We start from the raw sequence: 25,714 nt of genomic DNA on the forward strand, positions 1-25,714 counted from the left end.
TTGAGAGGACAGCGTGGTGAGGAAATCTCATGTGGCACAGCCAAGTATGAGTGGTGAGAGCATGGCTTTCAGATCCTCACAAAAATTCTTCTGAAGGGGTTAAGAGTGTTCTTAATGCTGATGGGTTGTCGTGGCATCATTGCACTGGGGCCTTTGATGGCCTAGCATGAGTCCATGTACATAATTGGTGCTCCTTATGCGTTAGCTGAGTGGAGAGATCCATGGATCAGTTATGGACTCTGTTAAGGTGAAGCCAGCCTGCCATGCTGTCTTCTGTACCACCCTGAAAGTGAAGAAGAATGTGGGCCAAAGGAGGTGAAGTCCAAAATTGGAGACAGGAATTGGGGGATGCAGAACTGGCCTTCAATGGAGGAACTCTTTCCTGCTTCTGGGATTGTGGAAAAGTTGGCTCTTTCCCAGTGTTCTTTATATTTCCCCAGAGCAGCAGTTCTAGATGTTTGAAAGGTAGGCAGCCTATCTATTGATCCCAGTTTAATGAGGAACGTGATTCTTTCACACTAAATCATGGTTTGGCCCATTTATTCAGGTCACTCTTGGAGGGCCATGCTCAAAAGGACAAAGGAGAAAAAGGAAGCTGGCACCCCTTATGTGCTAACTCACTTCCTTTTCCATAAGTTCACAGTGAGATGCAATATGATAATCAAAATGATATTCAAACAAGCCTGTGACCCTCACTGGTTTGGGTATTGGTGTCATGTTTTATTAGGTTATCTCTACTTAATGCTTGTCCATTTTTCCCAATTCCAGGGTATTATTCAAAATCTAAAAAAATAAAATAGGAACTTCACATTTTCATATTTCTACCATGGCCAATATTTATTGCTATATTTTTATCTGCCTCTCTGCCATCTCTCCTAAGAAAATATTTCCTCTTTTAATGACTTCTAAAATTACTTTTCTTATTCCACATGGGACCACAAAAGCAACATTAAGGGCATAAAATTCGTTGGGAAATGATGCTTCTTTTAGAAAAAGGAGCCCAAAAGGGAGATAAGACTGCTTGACAAAGACTTTTAATTCAGCCAATGAGAAGGATGTAAGCTACTTCATGATTGCATTTATTTTTAAGGTGGAAAATACCTACTTCTAGAAAGACATCCTACCATTTTGGTGTGGTAGGTGGAAGCAGACATAACTGTTATTAATAGGATTATCTTACAAGTACAACATTGACAAAAAACAAGTGGGAAGGTAAACCAAACTTTACTGGCTACTTCAGTAAGTAAAATTCAAATGGCTTTTTGCCATTTAAAACAGAAACTCAGTATGTTTAAGTATATGTTAGAAAGGTAAATATGGGTCAGGCCCAGCTATTATGGATTTTGTTTTCTCAGAGAGAAGGAAGTCCCTGCCAAGATAGGACAGAATAGACACACTGCTCCCCTGTCATTTGGTGGCAGACATTTTTCCATGCTTCACGTTTTTATCCTGTTCCCTACTTTTAGAGCTGTGCTTTTTCCTGAGTTAAAATCCTGGAGTCCAAAGCATAACATTTTATTTTATTTACCTTGATTTTATTTACCTTAAGCATAACTTTTTCTTTTTTTCTGGCACTGCCTTGCAAGGATGTCTGGACAGACAGGTTGCCAAGCTGTCTTGCCAGCCTTTAGTAGAGCCATGAGGAGGCCCAATGATTGTCCTATAGCATTTCTTTCTCCAAAGTTTACATCTTTAAGGAGTAAACTAAGTGACTTGGCTTAGTAAAGCTTCTTACAAGTTAAAAATAGAGTACCTTTAAAAAATACTCTGGTCTAAAAATAGGTTTACTCATGTGTAACTTTGCAGCACACATCTGATTTTTGCTAAATAAACTTGGTTCAATTACTCCAGAACTTTTCTAATGCTTTGTTGAGTGGCTGATTTGAAGACTTTGCCATTGACAAGCCTAAAGATGTCTAGAGTCTGTGAAACCAAATTTGCAAGAGGCCCTTTTCCCTAAATACATGCCAGAACCAGAGTTAAGGAGAAAAATATCAAAGGGTTCTCAAGCTTTATCCTCTGCCCTTAAATAGAATCCCATCCAGCCTTGGTATTGTTAGTCCTCACACCCTATCATTAAAACTATGCAAAGCCTTGTGGAAAATGTTTGCTTTTCAGCCTCTTTGCTGTTGCTTTGAAGTCTGCTTGGATTCATTATCATGCACTTGCCCTTGCCCTGTACCCATTTGAAAAAATGCAGTGCTGACCTACATTTTGGACTCTGGGTCTGGCCTGACTTGAGAGCCACATGGGAAGTGGCTGCTGAGACTCACAGAGGGTACCCTGCTTGTGGCAGCACTCTGGGTAGGCGAGACCCCGGCTTCCTCTCCCTTGGCAGAAAGGGCTCCTTCTGCTACAGAAAGTCCCTTCAAGTCACCTTGCCTGGTCAGAAAGAAACTTGGCTGGCCCGATAGCTAGTCTTGCGTTCCATGGAGCCATGATGATTTTCTCTTCTCAATTCCCTCCAGCAACTCAGCTTCCCACCAGATCCAACTTACCTAGAGCATATCCTTATGCCGGGACCGCACTGTTAGGCCATTTTTTAAAAGACAATAAAGTGAATTTTTTTCCTTACTATTTAGTAGCCCTTCTTCCCAACAGAGGACAAAACCCCATTTAATAAAAATGTTGTGTTCGAGAACTCCCAGCATCCCTACCGTCTCCTGGCAGGAGTTCCCCAGGTTGAAGTTGAGGACACCTCATTTCAGTAGCTCAGACTTTCCCACATCTAAGGAGGACTTTGTTTATTTAGCTACATAACTTTCTAAATGAGGAGCAATGATTGCCATTCAGCTTTGAAAAGAGCAGATACATGGCTGAAATTAAAAATTAATGTCAATGTGAAAGCCAAGAGAATTAATATTTCGTTTCAAGTTTGCTACAAAGTTTTCTCTTTGAAATGGGGAAAGCATATATCTTATTTTAATTGAAGATAGGTAATTTACAATGTTGTATTAGTTTCAGGTGTACAGCAATGTGATTATACATATTCTTTTTCAGATTCTTTTCCATTTTAGGTTATTAAAAGATATTGAGTATAGTTCCCTGTGCTATACAGGAGGTCCTTGTTGTTTACCTATTTTGTATATAGTGGTGTGTATCTGTTAATCCCAAACTCCTAATTTACCTCCCCCTGCCCACTACCCCCTTTGGTAACCATAAGTTTGTTTTCTATGTCTGTGAGTGTGTTTCTGTTTTGTAAATGAGTTCGTTTGTGTCATTTGTTCAGATTCCACATATAAGTGGTATATGACGTTTGTCTTTCTCTGCCTGACTTACTTAATGTGATAATCTCTACGTCCCTCCATGTTGCTGCAAATGGTATTATTTCATTCTTTTTTAGAGAAAGCATATATTTTAATTCCCTAATGATGGGCTGGGACTCACACTAGGGCAGTTCATTTTCTCCCTTTCCTGGTATCTTCTAAAGTGCTATGTATGCCTTTAGCAAGGACTAGGTGTAAAACCTGCTTTTCATCCCAAGCTCATAATTTTATTTTGTTTTTGTTTTTGCTATTTCTTTAAACAGTTCATACTACTGTTACTACTATAATTTATCTTAATGCTTTTCATATCTGTAATGGTACAATTACCAAATAAATGTCAAATCCAAAAAGGATATCATTGTAAACATAACAAAGCCTATCTGAATCAACTGTTTATTTTCACAAGGCACTGACTAATCTATCTTATGCTCCCGCCTCCTGCATGACAGGTGCCAGGATGAGTGTCCCGTTGGCACCTACGGAGTTCGCTGTGCAGAGACCTGCCAATGTGTCAATGGAGGGAAGTGTTACCACGTGAGCGGCTCCTGCCTCTGCGAAGCAGGCTTTGCTGGCGACCGCTGTGAGGCGCGCCTGTGTCCAGAAGGGCTCTATGGCATCAAATGTGACAAGTGGTGTCCCTGCCACCTGGACAACACTCATAGGTGAGGGTCAGCTGCCCCTGGAATGATGTGTCCTATTAAAGTTTTCACCGCAGTGTCCACTATTTAGAAGGAGGGATCGGCAGAGAGATTTCCACCCTGAGACCCTTCTCGCCTCTGGGTCATCCAGGGCAGGAACCACTAAGTAAACGGAAGTCTTTTCTACTTAATGGAACAAGTCAGAAGTGCTAAAATTGTTAGATGGCTGTGGATGGATATGAAACCCTATTCTCTATTAATGGCCACCAGAAAATATTAAACTTGCTGAGGTTAGTAGAATGTATCCCTAAGAGAGGGATTTTGTGACATTCCCTTAGAAGCAAAGATACAATGAGAGACATAGGTTAAGCCCAGTTTAGTATGTAAAACTATCACAAAATGATTCTCACTGCAGCCTCTTTTACTTGACATGTGCCTAGCCAGGAAGTGTACTGGTGGAAGTTTTGTGACAGTGTGTCACGTGTGGTTGTCACATGTGAGATATGTGTTCAGAATTGATTACTTGGACATAGAATTCACAGGAGTCTTTTGGCTCAAAAATTTCTCGAAGAATTTATGAACAGGAAACCAAGATCCCACCCACTTTTCTGTACCTTGTCTGCCCCTGAAAATATCTGTCCAACTGTTTCTTCCTCTCCCTTTCCCAAGGACCAGATACATATCACTTAAAATTCTGGGCCTCGTTTGCATACTGCTGGAAAAGTTGAGTTTGAGAAAAATGCAGTGCATTATATAGCAGTTCAGATGACACCAGAATTACCTTCATTTGCGTTCAGCACAACTGTTACTTCATTTATGTTTCTGAAAGGTAACTTGTGACCACGTCAAATCTCAAATGCACAAAAGTTAAAAGTAAATAGAAGCCTGTAGTGGGTCTCTTCTTTAAACCATTGTTGGGAGCCAAAAAGAAAAAAAAAAAGAAAAGGACTTTGCACTGTGTGTGTGTGTGTGTGTGTGTGTGTGTGTGTGCTGAAATACATTTTAGTGGGACATGTCAAAGAAGTGCATTCTTTTTTTTTTTTTGTGGTACACAGGCCTCTCACTACTGTGGCCTCTCCCGTTGCGGAGCACAGGCTCCGCACGCGCAGGCCCAGCGGTCATGGCTCACGGGCCCAGCCGCTCTGCGGCATGTGGGATCCTCCCGGACCAGGGCAAGAACCCATGTCCCCTGCATCGGCAGGCGGACTCCCAACCACTGCGCCACCAGGGAAGCCCAAGAAGTGCATTCTTAATGTGTCTCAAGCAACTTAGTAAGCTACTTTAGTCAACTTCTGGTTTTCTTCATTGGAAAATATTGCCACTCTTTACATGACAGTTTGGGGAGTAAAAATAATCTCTGCAGGATTTTGTTTTTGTTTTTCAACTCTTTAGTGTTGAAGGAGCTGGCAGGATTAGGGACAAGTCATAAGTGTGGCTCATTAGTTTGGCTCAAGTCATTAGTAATGGCTAAGGACTTTTTAATGCCAGTGTGCTGTTTCGTTGTATACAGATGCAGCCTGAAATCAAATAGATTAATAAACCTATACAAAGGATCTCTGCTATGAGAAGGATTGGAGAAGCAGAGGAAATGTTGATTTTGTTGGAATTAGTTACCATATTAGTAGCTGCAAGATGCAAGTGGACAGTTTTTAGGTTGACGTCAGTACCATATAATTTTGACATAGGTCATGTGTACCTAAGTATGTATGCTTTAACAAACAAGTACATGAACTTATTTGATAGTCACATAGATCAAAAGAACACTAAAATCTGTCTAATAATGTATAACAAATAATCAGAAGATTAAAAAACAATTAGCCTATGAAGCGGCTTCTCTAGATAATGACAGCTATTTTTTAAAATTAGCTTGTACAGATTTCTGTTAAGACCAGTTGAATGTTGATTATATGACTCTGCCTTTTTGAATTCACAGTTGAAGCCACCCATCTATTCTTATATCTTGAACTTCTATGTAAAATTCCTAGAAACACAAGGTTCCCTTTGAACCAAAAGGCATAGAATCTTTGTATTAATTGAAAGTCTAACTTACCATTTAATCAGGCAAGAGTGTAGCTTACTATTGCATAATACATGATGTATATTTATCCTAAAAGTCTTTGTCATAATTAATGAAATAACTAATGCACACTATCAGTTTACAGTGTCTTTAAGTAAATTTTTAGTTCTGTGGATATGTCTGTATTGACATATATTGAAACCGTATATTTGAGTAAGGGTTTGTATCAGTTAGTTTTGCTGCATAAAAAAAACCCCTACCCTAAACTTAGTGGTCTAAAACAACAATTATTTGTTAACTGATGATTTTTTGCTTGATTCTTTGGGCTGGGCTCAGCTTGGTGGTTGTTCTGCTGGTCTGCCTATGTTCAGCTGGAAGATCAACTAGAGGCTGGAATTCCTGGAATTCCTCACTGGAGTTCCTCACTCACAAGTCTAGCATTTAGCTAGGTGATGAGAGTGACTGAGCCATATGTCCCCAGCATCTAGCAGGTTAGCCTGGGCTTCTGTAAGTGGTGACTGGCTTCCAACAGCAGCAAGAGAGAGGGCAAGCCCCAACATGGAAACACTTTTCAAACCTTTGGTTATTGTCATGTTTGCTAATGTCCTTTTAGACAAAGCAGGTAACACAACCAAGTCCAGATTTGTTACACTCCACCTCTTAGTGGGAGGAGTTACAAAGCGTTTGTAGCCATTTTTATTTTGCAAGCTATCAGTAAGGTTGAAATGAATTTAAATATATTTATAAGTGATATTAGTATTTTAAATTACAGCACTGTTATAGAGCCTAAGGACACTCTCTGTGAACTGGACTTCTTAAAACTAACTTTTATAGTGGAAATGATTTTGAACAGGAAAACGAAATTCAAGATTCACTGAGATTCCACGTGGGATATGTATATTAGCTCTTGTTAATAAGGACATTTAATAGCTGTGGGCAATCAGGGTGTGCCTATTTGTAAATGCCACCTAATTGTCATATACTTGAGCATGAATAATATCTAAGGAAATGAATAAAAGGAAGTTCAATGATTCATTCTATTTTAGCCAATATTATATGGGATACCTGTAATAATTTAACTCTTAAACTGAAAAACTTTACTAGAATATTTTTATCTAGTTATATATGTGTAAAAAACGGTAGATATTCCTATCTGTGTTTAATCCGATCTTCATATTACACAAAGCAATCTGTTCTTTAGAAAGAAATCAGGTAGGAGGATATTACCCTTCAACCTCCACTCTGCTGCTCTAACAACAACACGTAAATCTCATTACCAATTAAGCTGCCTGCATGAGAACCCATCAAATGCCTCCAAAGTGCTCCGGCTTCCTACATATAATTACAAATCGCAGAATACTAATTTTGGTGTCAATCAATTTGAGAACCAGTGTGCTGCACTAATACTCAGTGGGGGGCATTGAATATCAATTTCTCTGCCTGCCTCTAGCTTAGTTCAATTCTCTGTCCCCGAATTGTCTATTCTGCTTAACATTTATATCTATACCATGAATATTATTTTCTACCTTTTAATGTAGAATAATATTTTCTATCAAAAGATCTCCTTTTTTAAAATAGCATCTTAAGGTGAACTACTTTAACCAATCCATCACTTGGAATATTTCTTTTCTTTTTGTCATATGTAGGGCCTTTCTAAAATAAACTTAAATTTGTCCATGCTTCTTGCACAATACAAGCTTTTATTGGTCCTGCTACCCCTTTTATCCTTGCAGTTTTAAAATTTAAATTTTAGCAATTCTTTTTCATATATAGACCTCCTAGCAGGCTGCTATCAAACTTCCTTTTCCTTTGGTGTGAAAACAAATAAAGAAATCTGGGTTCAAGTTTGATTCTGCCACTACCTGTGCAAGACTTTGAATAAATTCCTCTTTCCAGGTCTCTCTTCCCTCATTTATAAAATGGAATCATACCTAACACTGTGAGCATTAAATGAAATCATGCACATGGATTGCTTAGCATGGTGTTAGCATACATTCAGTGCTAGTCTGTGCACCTGCTTACAATATCATCATAAATGTCACTTAAGTGACTGTCTCCTGCAATTAATGGTGATTCCTTTTAAGTCATAAATTTGACATTTAAAAAACTAATTTTAGGGGAAATCTGGCCTTTGTATGCAGACATACAGATTATAATTTAACATTGCTGGATGACTTCGAGAGATCAGGGGAAGCAGATTTGTGTGGGAAAGCACGATCCCTGGAGTCAGACCCCGCCACACATCAACTGTTGACAGTTTCACTTGTTCGCTCGATCAGTGCTTACTGTGGGCTACTGTGCCCACGGCCAGGTGACAAAACACCCTGAATTCTTGTCCTCATGGAGCTGGAAGTCTAGAGGGGAAAGAAGACAGGGGAAGGATTATAAAAATAAACATAAGATTACAGATTGTGATAAGTGAGATGAGCAGGGTGCAATGAAAGAGAATAATAGGAGAGACCTAACTGAAACATGAGTGGTCAGGGAAGGCCTCTCTAAGTAAGAGAGATTTAAGCTGAGACTGGAAGGAGAAGATGGAGAGAGCTAGGCCAGGAGTGGGGAGACAGCATTCCTGGCATATGGAATAGCCCATGTGAAGCCCTTAAGTTGAAAAACCTCAATGCTCTTACAAACTAAAAGAAATCTATTGCAGTTGAACATAGTAATAAAGAGAGAATAACGATGAAAGAAGAGGTCGGAAAGAAGGCAGTAGCCAAATGCTGAAGGCCTATGGGCTATATTTAGGGTCATCATATATCTGGTGTCACAGGAACTGTTTGGTTTAGGCCTATTGCCCTAATGTAATTATTAGTAACTCCCTCTTCACTCTTAAAAATGTCCTGGTTTAGACAATAAATAATCTTCACTCTAGCTGTATTAAACAGTATGGATTTTATTCTGAGTGTAGGCTTCAAAGAGAGTCTTTGAAGAATTTTAAGGAAAATGATACCATATGATCTACTTTTTAGGTGATGAGGCATGAGTGAATGCAGGGAAGAAAGTTGGAAGGCTATTCAGGAGTGTAGGAGAAAGATGACCTTGCCTTGGAGTGGGATGGTGACACTGAAGATGGAGCGATGTGGATAGATTCAAGACACATTTTGGAGTTAGAATGGTTAGGTCCTAGTGATGAAGTTAATATGGGAGTTGAGGGAGAAGGAGTTATCAAGGATAACTGTGAGGTTTTTAACTTAAACCACTGAGTGGCTGGTGGTGCCATTACTTCAGTGGAAAGCAGTTGAAAGGAAACACTGAGTGAGGAATGAAGAAAGGGAAGAACCAGAGCTCCGTGTTTGATGGTTAAATTTGATAAGTCATGGAGATGCCAGGTATTTTGCCCAATGATAAATAGCAGATAAGTAGATCTGAGTAGATTAAGTTGATTTGAGATTCAAACTCTTGTCTTATGAGTCCAAACCTTATATACCCAAGAAACCATCTTAAATGTAGAGTTGTGCTTGAATATTTCTTCCTGTCATGTTTCCTGAGTAATGCTTGTGACGGATGCCTAGGCCTTTGCTTCTGGGCACTTAGTCGCCATAGGGGCCTAAAAGTATATTTAAATAAATTTCTAAAAATGAGTAACAAACTATGTAACCCACAGGCCTTTTCCTTAAGAAAAAGAGATAGGAAATGAGATTATGGGGTGTAGCTGAGACCCTCACTTGGCAGATTTGGATGTCAGGCACAGGGAGGTTATGTGTTTTCACTAATGTTGACCAGGTAGTGGGAGGGCTGGAATGTACAGCCTCAGTCTTCATCCCTTCCAGGTCATGGTTCTTTGCAGAAAATCTATGAACAGTCCTCCGGTGAGAGGTCATTTAGCAAATGTCTGGATGAAACAGTGGGTTTTCTTGTTGGCCTGAGTTAAGGGGAGGGTTTTATCTCCACCAGGGGAGAAAGACCATCTTCAACAGTCTTTCAGCTGTGAGCAGAGCTAGTTTGATTGTTCAGATTTTCCCTTGGCGAGAAGCGCATGTGTTTTGAGCGTTACAGAGCACCCTGCTGTGTGAGCCTCACTAACCCGTGCCTCTTAGCGCAGCTGATGTGCCCATTTGCTATGGAGGGACAGCTGGCCGCCCGGCCCATCAATGCGACTGCTGTTTCAGGTAGAGACAGCTGCTCCGCCACCAGGTACGGGGAGCTGAGAGAAGAAATAGACTGAAAAGGTCGCTGCCCCTGGAGTTCCTTGGACATCACTCTGGTGAACTGACTTGGTAGTGTTCATTGGATGGAGTTCTTTAGATAGTCTCCTCTAGTTGACATCTTATCAAATTAGTGCTTTCACTTTACAAAAATTAAAATGAGTTTCAGACAAAAGGACACAGTTGTTTAGAGTCATCCTGCTAGAACATGATGCTGATTTCATGCAACATTTGTGGTACCAATCAGGTTTCAGCTGATTAATTAAATCATACCAAGACTGGGAATGAAGTTTAAATTATCGTGCATGGAATTTCCCACACATTTAATGATCATGGCTAAAGCAACATTTGCCCGGGCCTTGGGTGTCATGTTTACCCGAGAGTGACTTGCTCCTTTCATCCACATCTCTCAGCTGTCACCCCATGTCTGGAGAGTGTGCCTGCAAGCCAGGCTGGTCAGGACTCTACTGTAATGAGACATGTTCTCCTGGATTCTACGGGGAAGCTTGCCAACAGATCTGCAGCTGCCAAAATGGGGCTGACTGTGACAGTGTGACAGGAAAGTGCACCTGTGCCCCAGGATTCAAAGTGAGTGGCTTGGGCTGTGGAGGAAGGAGATAAGGGGTGCAGCTTGGAGCATATTGATACCATGATTTATATGACCTTTTCTGAAGTCCAATGAATGTGCTAAAAATCAATCGCATCATTAACAAGAAAGAAAATGAAGAGAAAAGTAATAATAAGAGATATAAATACTTACCTGAGAATGATGACTGGGCAAGCCGGTGAAACTATAAAGTGGCATTAATATTTAATTATTTAATTAATATATGTCATGAAGTAAGATGTATTTTAATTATTCCTTATGTAATTATTTTATCATGTTTTATAGGTAGCAAAGAAATTTTCCAAGTAGGATATGTATTACTGTCAACCGTTTTTGTTTTAATTCCATGCAATTTGAAGGCGCATACTACATCGTTAGCATTTATTATATATTAATATCCAAGGATTAGTAGTATATAAGTTTTTCAGTCCCTTTGAGAATCTAGACCTTTCAAATATGCCTATAAGCTAACAGAGAAGAATTTTGCCTAGTTTCCAGGATTTCTTAGCAACAGATTAGAAATTTTTGTTTTGAAGGAAAATGGGTTGTTCTTGAGTTATTTTCTCCCCTTTTTAAGAGAACGTTAAACTGTGAAGAATGTTGATGATTACTCCAGAGCACATAATATAGAATGAGTGAGTCATAAAGTCTCAGAGCTGAGATCTTTACAGGATTTTCTAACCTGTGTCACAATGCTTTGGTTGAGCCCTTGAATTATCCTTAAGAGTCTTCTGTTTTTAAAGGAGGGTGACCTCCAGTCACCTTTGGTAACCAACTTCTATGTTTAACGCTCCCTGTCAGATAATAAATTGAATCATGCTGCTGGCTGAGTGTGTTCTATTCCTTTGCCTCATCCACTAATCGTATTACATGTTATACAAGGCAGTCTAGGAAGCATTGCAATTTAATGTATAGTTCATATTTATGTTTATTGACAGTAATTGTACAGCTACAGTTTGTTGTTCTATATCTACTTGTCTGAGCAAGGACAGAGGGTTTTGAATTTATTTGCTACCAAGGAAAACTAATGAAGGCAGCAGGCTTTTTTGGGGTCGTATTCAATACTGTATCCTAAATATAGGCCAGCTAGCATTGCCCTTGAATCTGTACAATTAGTATAGTGGTGATGTTATAACAACTCTTAAAAATACAATGTGTTAAAATTAGAGAGGGACTGTAATTAGAATGGACAAGATGTATTTTTGTTCATTTGTGTTGGCCTTATTTCATGTGGTAAAATTGCATGCATTTTCCTATTTGCGCCCATCTAGGGAATTGACTGCTCTACCCCATGCCCTCCGGGAACCTATGGGATAAATTGTTCCTCTCTCTGCGGCTGTAGAAACGATGCTGTCTGCTCTCCTGTGGATGGGTCTTGTACTTGCAAAGCAGGTGAGTGGGTGAATGAGCCTGTTACCTGATCCTAGTCCTGTTAACTCCTAAAAGCACAGGAAAGAAACTTTAACTAGGATTCTAGCTCCAGCTGTGCAGAAATACAGTGCCTGGACTCAGCAAGACCCTTAGCCAGGGAGAGCTCTCCTGCTTTCGTGAGTCAAAGGGAGAGGCTCACATGAGATTATCTCTGAAGTCGCTGCCAGCTCCAAAAGTCTGTGAGTCTCTGTGCTTTGGTGAAGCGTAAGCAAGCAGACATGTGTCCATTCCCCTAAATTGATTGGCCTGGAGTCCTGACAAGAATGCAGCCAAGCACCTGATTGTACGTGGGGGCCGGATCGTGTTTATTCACAGTTGCTGCAGCAGCCGGCATCCTGGATACTCACTGTTCATGGTTCATGGGCTCCTGCTTTAAAGATGGGGTTGTTCTTTCAAACGCAAACTTTCCTTCTCCCTCCCATATAAATATTTCATTTGCTGACCTGAACAAAACTCAGCACCCCACAATGCATCACTGCGCATTAGATAGTGATGTACGTTGTGCATCTTCACTTCATCTCTCTTCCCCCAGTAGCCCGGTAGTGCCTCTCAGTGTTGGCATCCTTGACAGCTGTGCGGGTGCTTTAGTTCATTTCTGGTAGAGGCTTTACATGGCAGAGCCAATGCTCCCTGAGCTGTGGCAGGGGCACTTCTGTGCACCTCTGAGATGTTTCTCAGGTGAAGAGTGGCTTGGAAAGGCTGGGCAGAGCTCCCTGCTGCCTTTGTTTGCTCACGTGCCCTGGCACTCTTGTCATGGCAGGCTGGCACGGGGTGGACTGCTCCATCAGCTGTCCCAGTGGCACATGGGGCTTTGGCTGTAACTTAACATGCCAGTGCCTCAACGGCGGAGCCTGCAACACCCTGGATGGGACCTGCACCTGTGCACCTGGATGGCGTGGGAAGAAATGTGAATTTCCCTGCCAGGTATGACCCAACTGGGAGGGCCGGGAGGAGCTGATGCCAGAGGGTTAGCTTATTTTTGCAGACTTCATGATTTAAAGTGCCTGGTAGTGAACCAAACCACAGTGACTACTAGAAGAGTTGAGGTGTTTCAACTCAGATTGGATACAGGATAGGAAAAGGAATAGATGTGGAAATTAGTTAGGCAGCTTTGTGAGAATCCCTCCCTTCCTCTCTCTCCTGGTTCCCGCCACCATTCCCCTCTGTTTTCTCTATTCTAATATACCCATATCTTCGTGGCAGCCAGTAACCAGCATTTGTCAAACACCCAGTGTATGCCTGTCAACTCTCCAAATATTGTGTTTCCATTATAATGGAAATCCTCCAGGCTTTGGGGTGGAAAGTGGCAGGACATTGAAAGGGAGGTGGTGATGGTGTCACAGAAAGCCTCAGTGAGGTGGGGAAAGGTTTGGAAACAGCTGCCTTTTAACACAGATATCTCTGAAGTCACACAAATCTCCATAGATTTCCATGGTTCAAGGCTGACTCTGTTCCCTTGACCTACTTTGGAGGCACCCATCATCAGAACCCCTGTGCCGAGCGTGCCGCAGGCCAACAGGGTGGGCAACGGGTAGTGCATTCTGTAGTAACAGCCCATGTCACTTGCTTCCTCTCACGCACGGGGTCAGTTTCCTTCCCTCTTTTCCATTGCCCTCTCTCCCCATGCTCCCGAGCCATTAAGCATCTCTCAGTGGTGTGTGTTCTCTGCCTCCCGGGGATCATCTGATGGTGAGGTGACACCATGACCCCCTGAACTGGCCCCCTCGAGGGGGTCCTTCCACAGAGCGCTTTTCTCCCTGGGCTTCCTCCTCATTAAGTGCAGCCCATTTGGCAGCTAGAGAGCACCTCACCGGGGGTATTCCATGCCCTCCAAACCCCTAGGACAAAGTTAGCTTAGCTTTGCCTCCTGTCATCCACCAGTGAACAGATTATCAGTGCTCTGAGGTGGGCTTGAAGATCACCCTTCACTCCCAGTCTGAGTGTGGACAAAGCAAAGCCCCCAGTCCTTTTTTTGGTATATTATTAGATGCATTAATAAATCAGCAAAGGCTGAAGATGGTTTAGTGGCTCGCACTGTAGCAAAGCTAAATCCTATAAGCCTGAACAAACATTAGTAGAACCTAAAAATGTTTTTTTAATATTTTATTTTAGTAAGCACTAGACAAATGATTATGCCATCTAACACCCACTACCTGTTTAATGCTGGTTCTCGGTGCCTCCCTCTTGGTAATTTTGCAGCTTGGTGCTGTGGGAGGTTTGTAGTACTCTCCCTCAGTCAGGACCTGGCAAAAGAGCAGGGCTTATAAATGCAGAACTTTCATTCCTCTCCCACAAACTAAATGATCACGTCCGTGAAGAGTCTCATCTCTGCTGGACCACCAACGCGGACGTGCATGTGAAAACATTAAGCTCTGGGAGAGGATGAGGGCGGGGGTGGGGGTGGGGGTGGGGGTGGTGCCGACACACACTGCATCCTGGCTCAGGAGGTTGAATCAGAATGTTTCATGTGGTTTAGATGGCATCATGGAGAGGAGGATGCTAATTAGGAAAAGTGACAAAAGATGTTAATTTCTTCTAGTTCTATGTATCTCATTGGCAATTTATGGAAATGAGCTTCATCATTAGAACTGTTATTTTTTAAATTTTAGGCTTCCTTTATGTGGGTCAGGGACCTCCCTTTTCACTAATGAATAGAATGCCTTGTAGGAGAATAAAATTCTGGAGCAGTGTATGGTTGCAGATGTTAACTTATTGTGGTGATCATTTCACAATATAAACAAATATCGAATCATTATATTTTAGACCTGAAACTAATAAAATGTATGTCAGTTATACCTCAATGGGGGAAAATAAATGCCCTGTAAGGAGTACTGAAATATTTTATAAAAATCTTTAGGAACAAAAAGATTATATTTTTATGAGTTGTGACTCATGGTAAGATAAATATTATTTTAATTAATTGGCATGTTTACCTATATTCGATTTGGCATAGTTGGTTCACCATTCGTATGGTAGACATAAACTAAGGTTTGAGCGATTTAAAAATGCTTACCTCTTGCAGCCTAGCCTATATTTGGGGGGCCAAGAAGACATGGGAAGAGGTGATTGTAATGCATGCTGCTGAGAGGTGTTTGGGAGGGGAGGGTGCTGTTTCTGAAACGGCTGACTGAGGTCCCTCTCATCTCCCACCATGGGATTCCCATCCCTCATTGCTATCTTCCATGCAGGATGGCACGTATGGGCTGAACTGTGCCGAGCGCTGTGACTGCAGCCATGCGGATGGCTGCCACCCCACCACGGGCCATTGCCGCTGCCTCCCCGGATGGTCAGGTGAGAACCAAGGGCCACTACTTGAAATGGGAAACTACTTGAAATGGGAAACACGCCAACTTGTGCCTAGCGCTGTTCCTTGCTACTTCAGAGAAACATGCACAGGTCAACTTTTCAGAAAAAATTGAAAATATGGTAAAGTCTCCAGGAAGTGGACAAATTTTTACCCAAGGAGTATGACTGCTAGGCCTAATTAATCTGTAATCCAGGGATGACTTTTTGTTGAATCAGGCAAGAGCAATTCTCTTGAGCCTTCTGGTATGGATGTTACGGAAAAAGCTGAACGAACTTTTTGGCCAACCCAGTAATCTATCAGAATTCACGTCATCAAGAGGGGAAAATTGTGAATTGCTGTGAAGAGTTTAGCAAGACCTCTGTGGTATTTTTGAGCATTGAGGAAAGAATGATTGAAATAAACCATAAGAAAATAAGTTCACCTCAGTGAGGCAAAACTATTAAATAGTTTTATGGTTAATATGCAAATATTAAAATATTTATTACTAGAAATATTTCTTACAATAATATTTGTCTTAAAAATTCATAATATGGGGCTTCCCTGGTGGTGCAGGGGTTGAGAGTCCTCCTGCCGATGCAGGGGACACGGGTTCGTGCCCCGGTCCAGGAAGATCCCACGTGCTGCGGAGGAGCTGGGCCCGTGAGCCATGGCTGCTGAGCCTGCGCGTCCGGAGCCTGTGCTCTGCAATGGGAGAGGCCACAACAGTGAGAGGCCCACGTACCGCAAAAAAAAAAAAAAAAAAAAATCATAATATGATTGAGGACAAATTTTCTAACCACAAGGTAGAAGTTTCTCCTTATTTATATGGCTTCTTGGTTTCAGCCAGGAAGTTTATCAAACTAACAGTGGTCTTGGGAGAAGAACCATGTTTTTACTTAGGATATATAGACTTGGGAGATGGCACTAAATGCCCAAGCAAATTGGGATCTTGCTCTTCTTTTTGATACGTCAATTCAAGGGTGTTCTAAGAAGACAAAAGAAGCCAAAAAATAGAATTTTAAACACTCATTAAGAAAAATTACTAATGGGAATGCAATAGGAAAGTTATCGGATATTGGAAAGAATGAACTGAATATATTGATGAACATTTCTTCTGTAAGTAAATTGAAATGTTAAATGCTGATTGCTAACTTAGAGTGAAATCCTGTTAAACTGGAGACAGGATTAGAGGTAGGTAAATGCACCAAAACTTTCGTTTAAAATTATATTCTCATTGGAAGTCATTTGTGTGTGCCTTTGTATATATTTGTGTCTAAATATATTTGTATATATATTTAGAGAAGAGAGAGGGATTTGTAAGACAGAGCTGCTTCCATATTGGTGATTCTTCAGTATCCTCGAGAATAGTTTTTTAACTTGTCCTCTAAAAGAGAAATTTATGGTAACAAGCCCAGTATTCTCTTCAGTGATGGTTCATATTTTCAGAAGATGGGTCTTTCAGAGAAGACTCTTATGCCTCCATACCAGAGTTGTCATGTTGAGGAAATTATGGAGTGGCCTTACCTTTTAGCAAAAATGCACACAAAGAAGACTCTAGAGAAATAATAATAAGTAATGCTTATTGAGCGCTTACTGCAGGCTTACAGCTCTATGAGGTAGAAAATATTATTTTCTCCTTTTTACAGATGAGGAAACTGAGGCAAAGAGAAGTTAAGTGGCCTGACCCAGAGCCCCAGAGTCAGTAAACATGAGAAATGGGATATGCACCAATGCTGTCCCACCACGTAGCCAGCTCTCTTAACTTTTACACACTACTGCCATGCATGGACTTAGTCCAAGAAGTGCTGGGGGGAGAGGGAAGTTACGCTGAGATTTATTTTCAGCATGGATGAAGACTTCTGAGAATTATATGAGAGGACCATGGTGCTCAGTGCTGGTAACTAGCAACCTTTTTATAGACAGATAGGTAGGTAGGTAGGTAGGTAGGTAGGTTGATAGATAGACTCACATATCATAGAATTCACCTATTTAAAGTGTAGAATTCAGTGGTTTTTAGTGTATTCAAACAATTGTACTGCCATTACCACTATCAATTTTAGAAGATCTTCATTACCACCCCACAACAAAAACCCTATTAGTACTTATTAGCAGTCATTCTGCATTTACTCCCAACTCACCCTCCCACACCCTTCTCTCTACTCTAGGCAACAACTAATCTACTTTCTGTTTCTGTAAACTTGCCTATTCTGGATATTGTATAGATTCATATAATATGTGGTATTTTGTAACTGGATTCCTTCTCTTAGCATATGTTTTTAAGGTTCATCCATATTGGAGCATATATCAATACTTCATTCCTTTTGACTAGCAAATAATATTCCATTGTGCGGATAGGCAACATTTTATTTACCCATTCATCAGTTGATAGACATTTGGGTTGTTCCCACCTTTTTGGCTATTATGAAAAATACTGTTATGAACATTCTTGTACAGTTTTTGTGTGGATGTATATATTTTAGGTATACACTTAGGCATGGAATTGCTGGGTTGTATGGTAACTCTAAGTTTAACCTTTTTAAGAACTACTGCACTTGTTTTCCAAAGCATCTGTACCATTTTGCATTCCTACCAGCAGTGTATGAAGTTTCCATATCCTCACCATACTTGTTATTATCTTTTTGATTATAGCCATCCTGGTGGGTGTGAAACCTTATCTCATTGTGTTTTTGATTTGCATTCCCTCAATAAGTAATGACGTTGAGCATCTTTTCATGTATTTATTGGCCATCTGTGTATCTTCTTTGTAGAAATACCTCTTCAGATACTTTGCTCATTTTTTAACTTGGGTTATTTGTCTTTTTATTATTGAGTTGTAATATCTCTTTATATATTCTAGCTCTATGTCCCTTTTCAGATATATAATTTGCAAACATTTTCCCTCTGTGATTATTTTTTCACTTTCTTGATGGTGTCTTTTGCCACAGGAAAGTTTTTATATTTATAAAGTTCAGTTTATCTACTTTTTTCTTTTGTTGCTTGTACTTTTGGTGTCAAATCTAAGAAACCATTGCCTAATCCTAGATAACAGTGATTTATGCCTGAGTATTCTTCTAAGCATTTTATAATTTTAGCTTTTACATTCTGGTCTTTGATACATTTTGAGTTTGTTTCTGTATATGGTGTGAGGTAGGGGTCCAAATTTATTCAATTGTATGTCAATATCCTGTTGTCCCAGCACCATTTGTTGAGAAGAACATTCTTTCCCCCACTGTATTGTCTTGATATCCTTGTCAGAAAGCAATTTACCATAAATGTGACAGCAATTATTTCTGGACTCTCATTTCTATTCCATTGATATATATGCCTATCCTTATGTCAGTAACATACTCTTTTGATTGCTGTAGCTTTGTAGAAAGTTTTAAAATTGGGACATGTGAGTCTTCCAACTTTGGTCTTCTTTATCCAGATTGTTTGGCTATCCTGGGTCCTTTGAATTTCCATATGTATTTTAGGATCAGCATGTTAACTCCTGCAAAGAAACAAGGTGTAAAATTAAAGAGGATTGAATAAATAGATCCATGAGAGTAATATTGCCAACTTATCAATATTAAGTCTTCAGATCCTTGAACGCAGGAGGCCAACAGTAACCTCTGCAGTGGTGTCTCTCAGCCCTTTGGAATTTGTTGAGAGCTTCTTTGGCTTCTGGCAGGAGTAAACTGAGAAAAACTGTGTAGTGTGCTTGATTTCTAGTGTTTGAGAGCTACCTTGGGAAACAGGTCAAGGCTTGTGTAATAGACTTCATTTTCTGTCAGTAGGAGCTACCCACAGAAACAAGGACTCCCTAGCCCTCTAATTCCTCCCTGACTTGCAAAGGCTGAGATAACTGACTTCCCAATGTGAAATTCCACCTTCCCATGTTTCTGTTTGGCTCTTAATTACTAAATGTTAAAACTACATCCCCCAGGGATTAAACCAGATTTTGTGACTTCACAGCGTTCTTGAAGTTCTCAAATGTAGTGACCAGTACTAAGTTCTCAAAGACCACAGTGAAGCAAATAGCATTTTAGCCCCCTGGCAAATTCAGAACTTAGCTAACAGAGAAGTCACATCATTTGTTTTGGGCCATACTCCACCAAATCTACTTTTGTCTTATGAATATAGAGGAAATGTGAGATGTTCCTGAACACAGCAGTCATTGATCAAGTATACACCTGCTTTGATGATTTAGAACAAGCCTGTGAAAAGCATGTGCTAGTATACATGAGAAAAGCAAGAGATATGATTTAGCCTGAAGCCAGCTAGAAAATGTGTTAGTTACATTCCATAGTCTGGGTCATGGGGTAAGACAAATGATCCCATCTGGCCTTAGACCTGTGGAGCTCCTGTGGGGATGCGGTGGCTTTGTCACACAACATAATCTTGTAATCCTCTGTCCATCTGTGACTGGTCTGCTTCTCCAAAGGGGAGGAAGTTTTGCTGCTTCATTTGTTCTATCACTTGTTGCCCACCATCTCTTTGCTTCATGGCTCCAGTGTCTAATTCCTGTGGGTCTTCTGCATGGGCTGTTGGTCTGTAAGTATCTAAGACTGCTGGGAGACATTTTTTAGAGCTGTCATCCCCTGCACTCAACAGAACACACTTGTATAAACAAACATATGTAGAGGAAAAGAAGGTTCCTGAAGTTGTGGAAAACACCCTACAGTTGGATCAAGAATTGGCTTATTTTTCTAAAAGGAAAGAAGAGTAGACTCTGTATTATGTACACAGAACACCATTTCATTGCCAAAACTGGGTAAACTCATCATTTTTCATTGCATACTTGTTTTGAGTAAGTGCCTCATAAAGACATTTCAAAATAGGAAGAAAGCTTTGCTTTTCCTTTAGATATCAGGTTTGGGGCAAAATAAGTAACCTCAGTCCAGGGAAGCAAGTGATTCTTTTTCCTTCCTCCTTATTGTGGAGATTGCTCTAGGTGAAATGTTGAGAATCGCTGGAGAGGGTAGCAAGTATGTGGGATGACAGTGAGGCTTTTGTGAAGGAATCAATGAAATCTAACACAGGGACCTGGGCCCTTCCCTCGACCAAATCGTCAAGATACTGTAGAGGCACCAAATGTGCTCAGCCACTGAGGATGGGGAGAGGCTGATCTGGCCTAGGAGTATGGATCCAGAAGGAAGGGTCAAGAGACCTTTATCCCTCTTTGCAAAGAAACTGACATACCCACATTGAGAAAGTCAGGCACTGACATGATATACTGAGGAGGTCAGCTTGCTCTCTCACCAAGAGGCTCATCACCATCCTTGTAACTTCACTCTCTTTTCTAATGTTTGACAGTCTTTTTTCTTAAAGGAAACAAGACTCTTATTTATTTCTACTATAATTGATAGTCCCATTTTTACCTAGTCATAAAATAAGTTTTCAAAATGTACTACCATAAATATTAACCAAAAGTTGCATCTGACATCCCAGATACTATTTCCAAAAGAAATGTAGCATTTTTCAAAAGAAGAGACATGCACTTTTATTATATGTTTTTAATTAAAACCTTAATTTATTGATGTGTTTAGCCAATAGGTTACTTTATCAAACAGAGGCAGATTGCATTAAAAAAAATGGGAAAAAATGAAACATCAACAAGATATAGGCTGTGTTCTGGGCTCCTTCTCCCACACCTCTGCTACACACACACACACACTCTAATAAAATGAGACTGCCTCCTCAAAATCATTATTCTGAAATTCCAGGTGTCAGTGAAATATAGTTAGGTGTATGTGTGTGTGTGTGTGTGTGTTTCCAGAGTAGTGGAGTGATATGCTTTGTAAAGTTTTTCCCCAAAACAGAAACACGCTGATGTTTTTTTCCCTTCCTTTCTGCTCTGACTTCAGTCAGCTAGATCACCTCTTTGCTGAGTGTTACAGCTAATCAAGATTTCATTCCAGCTCTCTGGGAGGATATGCAGTCTCCAGGCTGGTTCCTGACCCTGGCTAAGATCACTGTCACCTGGGAACTCCTTTAACTCATATATTCCTGATCCCCACTTCACACCTACTAAATGACAGCCTGGAGGGTGCATGAGGAGGAGGATGGAGCCATTGCCAGCCCATAAAGTACCGTTCAGACAAATTTGGAAAAGATTTGGAATTCCCTCAGGGTGTGCTTCTTGGTGGTAGAAAGCAACGAGCTGGATTTCTGCTCTAACTTAGCCCTTTAGCCACGGGCTCTTGTGCAGTGTACAACCTGCACAACCTTACCTGTTGGCCCTGTCTGTTATTTAAAAAGTTACCCCGGTAATTGCAGGGGCAATTACCCATCTGTGGGTTGGCTTCTGCTCTACCTTGCTACTCTAGTGATTGAAGAGGTTGGAGTCCATGGGAGCATTTCTGCGACAGAAAACCTCATAGCCAGTGGCAAAAGACTAGAGGAGGCTTAGAGATACATTCATTCCGGAACAAAAATTAAATGCTAAACTGAGAGAAAGGAGATTAAGATGCCAAAGCAAAGTCTAGGAGCCTTAGGATAGAGAGTGGGACTAGCAAGGCGTGGAGAATGATGAGGAGGGGAAGGGAGAGTAGGAAGAGAGGTGGGGTGCTCGTCTGAGCCCAGCCAGGAAGGGGGGCACTGGAAAGAGGAAACACTGCAGGCAACTTCATGAGAAGAGGCCAGCTTTTCTACTCTTTTCAGCAAGCAGAACCAGGCCTGCAGTGGTCCCAGTACCTCTCCAGAAGGACAGTCCCCCTTTCTAAGTTTCCCCACACACACCGAGTTTGACCAGCTGAGTAAGGGAGCTGCTGCTTCGGACACTGATCGGTGATGCCTGAATTGTCATAGTAAGGGGAGACCCAACTTTCTTTGTCAAGTGACATAGAAGTGCAAATTCAAGTGCACATGAGTTTTAATCAACGTGCTTTGCACCCAATCAGCAAATGACTCGTTATTTGACCCTTTAAGATATTGGGGCAGGAGGGTGGGAAATGTGTAGCACATGCATATGTCTGTCTGTCACATGGTCTTGGGGGAGGGAGTAATTTAAAAGCAGAACATGGGGTCCCTAAAGTGAGGGTGGAGGGAGGGGCTCGCCCTCCCCAAAGAAAGGCTGTTGTAAAAGCCAAGCTTCCAGATCCCTAATCTGCCTGGCATTCTGTTCTGTTTGCTTTTATCTGGGCCCGGACTAAGGCGGGCCATGCTCTCTGGTGTTTTGTGTTGCCACTGCAAATACAAACATCTCTGATGTACATTATTTATTTATCAAGATTTATTTTCAACTTGGCTACCAGTATAGCAGTTCCTTCTTCCTTTAACGTTTATGGTATCGAAAGAGAAAAATTTGATTTAACAACCATTTATTGACTATCTCCACGTTGTATGCAACCACAGTGCTTCGGTGCTAGGAACAGGAAGATGAGGTGGCACTGGCTCCTGGCCGGCAGGAAGACATTCATGACTCTCAGGGAAGGCATTGTGTGGGCAGAGGTGGATAGGCCAGGGAGTCACTTGTCTACACTGCCATACGCCTCTGCTTCAGGTGTCCAGAGGATTAGAAAAGCAGAGATAATGTTATGACTAAATAATTTAGTTCCTCTCTCCTATAATCACCAGGCCCGGTGATTGTTAACAAATCTCACTCTTTGCTCTAATAGATATTTAGTAGCTTGTTGCTCGGGAACAAGACATCAAATCAAAATCATTTCCTTCATTCATTAACGCCCCAAATATTGCACTACTTGTATAAGGAATATAAACAATTAAGCAAGACAAGGAGTTTGGGTTAGATCTCTGAGAGGGGAAATAATGACATCCCAGATGATTTATTTACTGCATTCATGCAATCACAAATGCCTAGTGAATGCTGATTTCACGTGGAGGCCGTGGGCATAATGCATCAGGCATTAAATGCACGAACATTTCTTTAGAGCTGCTTAGCTGAAGTTTATCACGATCACTCAGCCATTGCCTAGCAACTCATGAAGGCTATCAAAGAGCTCTTTGTCCTCAGTCCTGGCAAAAACAGTCCCGCACAGACCTCCTTATCAGTGTTAGAACATTTATCAGGAAAAAATGCTTCCATTGAACTAGAGAGTCCTACAAATTTAAAGATATCCCCTTCCGATTTTGTCCCTTCTTCCAAATAGTGCAGGAAGTTGTTTCCTGAATTAACTCGTATTAAAGCCTCTATCTGTACTTTGATAAACATTCCAAAAGAATTTCCTTAAGATGTCCCATAATTCTTCTGTTGCTTTATAATCTGGACTAACATTTAAAATCACAGACCTGAGCTCATCAAAGTCTGTCTTGCCCAAAATAAGCAGGGCAGACATTTCCGCCCCCTTAGCAGGGAAAAGTCCCTATTTTAGGTACACTAAACATTCACGTGTTGGGCTTCCTGGTTTGAGTGCTCTTCTCATAACTTCTTCGGAGAAGCAAAGAATGACATGGTTGCTCCATACATTTGGAAAATGGTTCTGAATATTATGTTGGAAAGAGGAACTGTGCTTATTGACTCATTCAACAAACATTTATTTAACACCCTCCATGTGCTGGGCACTGCAGTGAACAAAAGCAGGCATCATCCGTCTCTCCCTCACAGAGCTGCCAGAATTCCTAAACTACCCTGGATGGAATATGGGCGGGGGGATGGTCTTTCATCTGCATTCTCTCCTGCACCTCTGTGGAATTTATCCTGCCCCCAGGTGCCATTGATTTCTTTCAAGAACTTGTCATTTTTATCACTTTTTACTTGGGTAACCCAAAATAGCCACCTGACATGTCTTCTTTCTTCCAGGCTCATCGTCTTCAAACCATCATCTTCCCTCCTACAAAGCACAAATCTAACTATGCCTCTCTCCTACTTAATTGTCCATCTGGTCTCTCTTAACACCAGGAGGAAGCTCATACTCCACAGCATGGCATCCTTGGCTCTTCCCTATGTGACCACTGCCTGCTGCCCCATTGCCTTTCCTGCTCTTCCCAGCACCAATTTCAGCTGTCCCCAACACTTGTGATTTCTGAAGGATAGGCACATACTTCTTAGGGCATGAACCTTGCACCCACCATTCTGTTAGCCTGGGACCCTCCTCCACCTTCACAAGGTAACTCCTTCCCTAATCATGATCCCCAGACAGGGTTGGATATGCCTGTTCTGGGGCCATTATCACTCTAGAATTGGAGGTCTTTCTTAGAGAACCTTTCACGAGCAAGCCAGCAGTTTCTAGACCCCTTGAATGTTTATTGAGCTGAATTCTCTTTTCTGTCTTTGACAAACAAGGAAAGAAAAAGACGTCTTATAGCACTCCAGCAAGGTTGGCAAAGAGTAGGATAAGAACAATGGAAATAATTAAGGAATAAAACACGTACACAAATACACACACACACACAAAACACACAGCCCCTCCCCCCCAAAAAATGGTTAAAGCAAACTTACAATTCCCTATCCTGGAGAAAGTTTCGTTGCAGGGTTAGCCCTATATGGAGGTCATATCAGTGGCCATATACCAAGTGTGACCTAGAGAAGCACTTACCTCAGTACTACCTCCTAAATTTCAGTCAGCCCTACTGCCTGAAATTCCACAGCTAGAGATTTATTTCTTAGGCTTCTAACATGTGTGCTGTCTTAAAATACTAATATTTTCTAGAGAAGATAACACCTCAGCAATAATATATTTATCTTATCTTTTTCTGACTGTAGGATGAAATGAAAGATAACAGGAGGGCATAGAGGTCCGGAGGGGAGGAATAGCAATAGGAGAAAATGGTGCAGCAAGAGGAAAAAAGACAGCTTCGTGCTTTTTTCCTGGAGTTGCCCCTTGACTGAAACATGCTTTATATTTGTCTCCAAATAGATTTGGCATTAATATCTGCAAAATGATGACTCACTTTTACTAGTGATAGAGAAAGAAAAAAAGGAATTGAATTTTTAAAGCAAGTTGGTAATAGAATTGCTATAATTTACTTGCCAAGGAAAGACTTCTTTGCAGCCCTAAAATAAAAGTTATTTAAACGTAAGCTTGGTTCGGTTGAAATATGCTCATATGATTGGAGACAGAAGGCTTGATAGATGATCTCTAGAATTCCCTGTGATTCTCTGGAAATGAAATGATGGGTAAATCATGTGAAAAAAAGCTTATCTTTGCAATGGATCTCCTTGCTATATCAGGGGCCTTGTTACTTCTATGAAAATTAGGTAGATAAAGTAGATAAACTTTATCTAGGTAGATAAAGTTGATTGTAACTGATGGTTATGTTAACCAGCTGGACAAACCTACTAGAGAAGAGGAAACAGATATGAAATAAAGGATCACTTTATTCTGATTTGCCAATCTGCCCTGGCATCATTTTTCTTGACATGCTTTGATTGAGAATGTGCTAA

At 40.9% G+C, this 25,714-nt stretch overlaps 1 protein-coding gene across 1 annotated transcript in view; it reads left to right on the plus strand.

The window, feature by feature from the left end:
- Positions 1 to 25,714, plus strand: part of MEGF10 (multiple EGF like domains 10) — a 125,108-nt gene that overhangs the window by 73,991 nt on the left and 25,403 nt on the right. Inside the window, exons 8-12 of the mRNA XM_089909259.1 lie at positions 3,716 to 3,928; positions 10,480 to 10,654; positions 11,945 to 12,065; positions 12,865 to 13,028; positions 15,293 to 15,395. Of these exons, the coding sequence (XP_089765385.1) occupies positions 3,716 to 3,928; positions 10,480 to 10,654; positions 11,945 to 12,065; positions 12,865 to 13,028; positions 15,293 to 15,395 (776 nt within the window). The remainder of the gene's footprint in view (positions 1 to 3,715; positions 3,929 to 10,479; positions 10,655 to 11,944; positions 12,066 to 12,864; positions 13,029 to 15,292; positions 15,396 to 25,714) is intronic.

This window comes from Delphinapterus leucas, chromosome 3, assembly GCF_059928025.1.
Source record: "Delphinapterus leucas isolate spDelLeu-1000000601 "Yukka" chromosome 3, BTC_Dleu_Yukka2, whole genome shotgun sequence".
Lineage (NCBI taxonomy): Eukaryota > Metazoa > Chordata > Mammalia > Artiodactyla > Monodontidae > Delphinapterus > Delphinapterus leucas.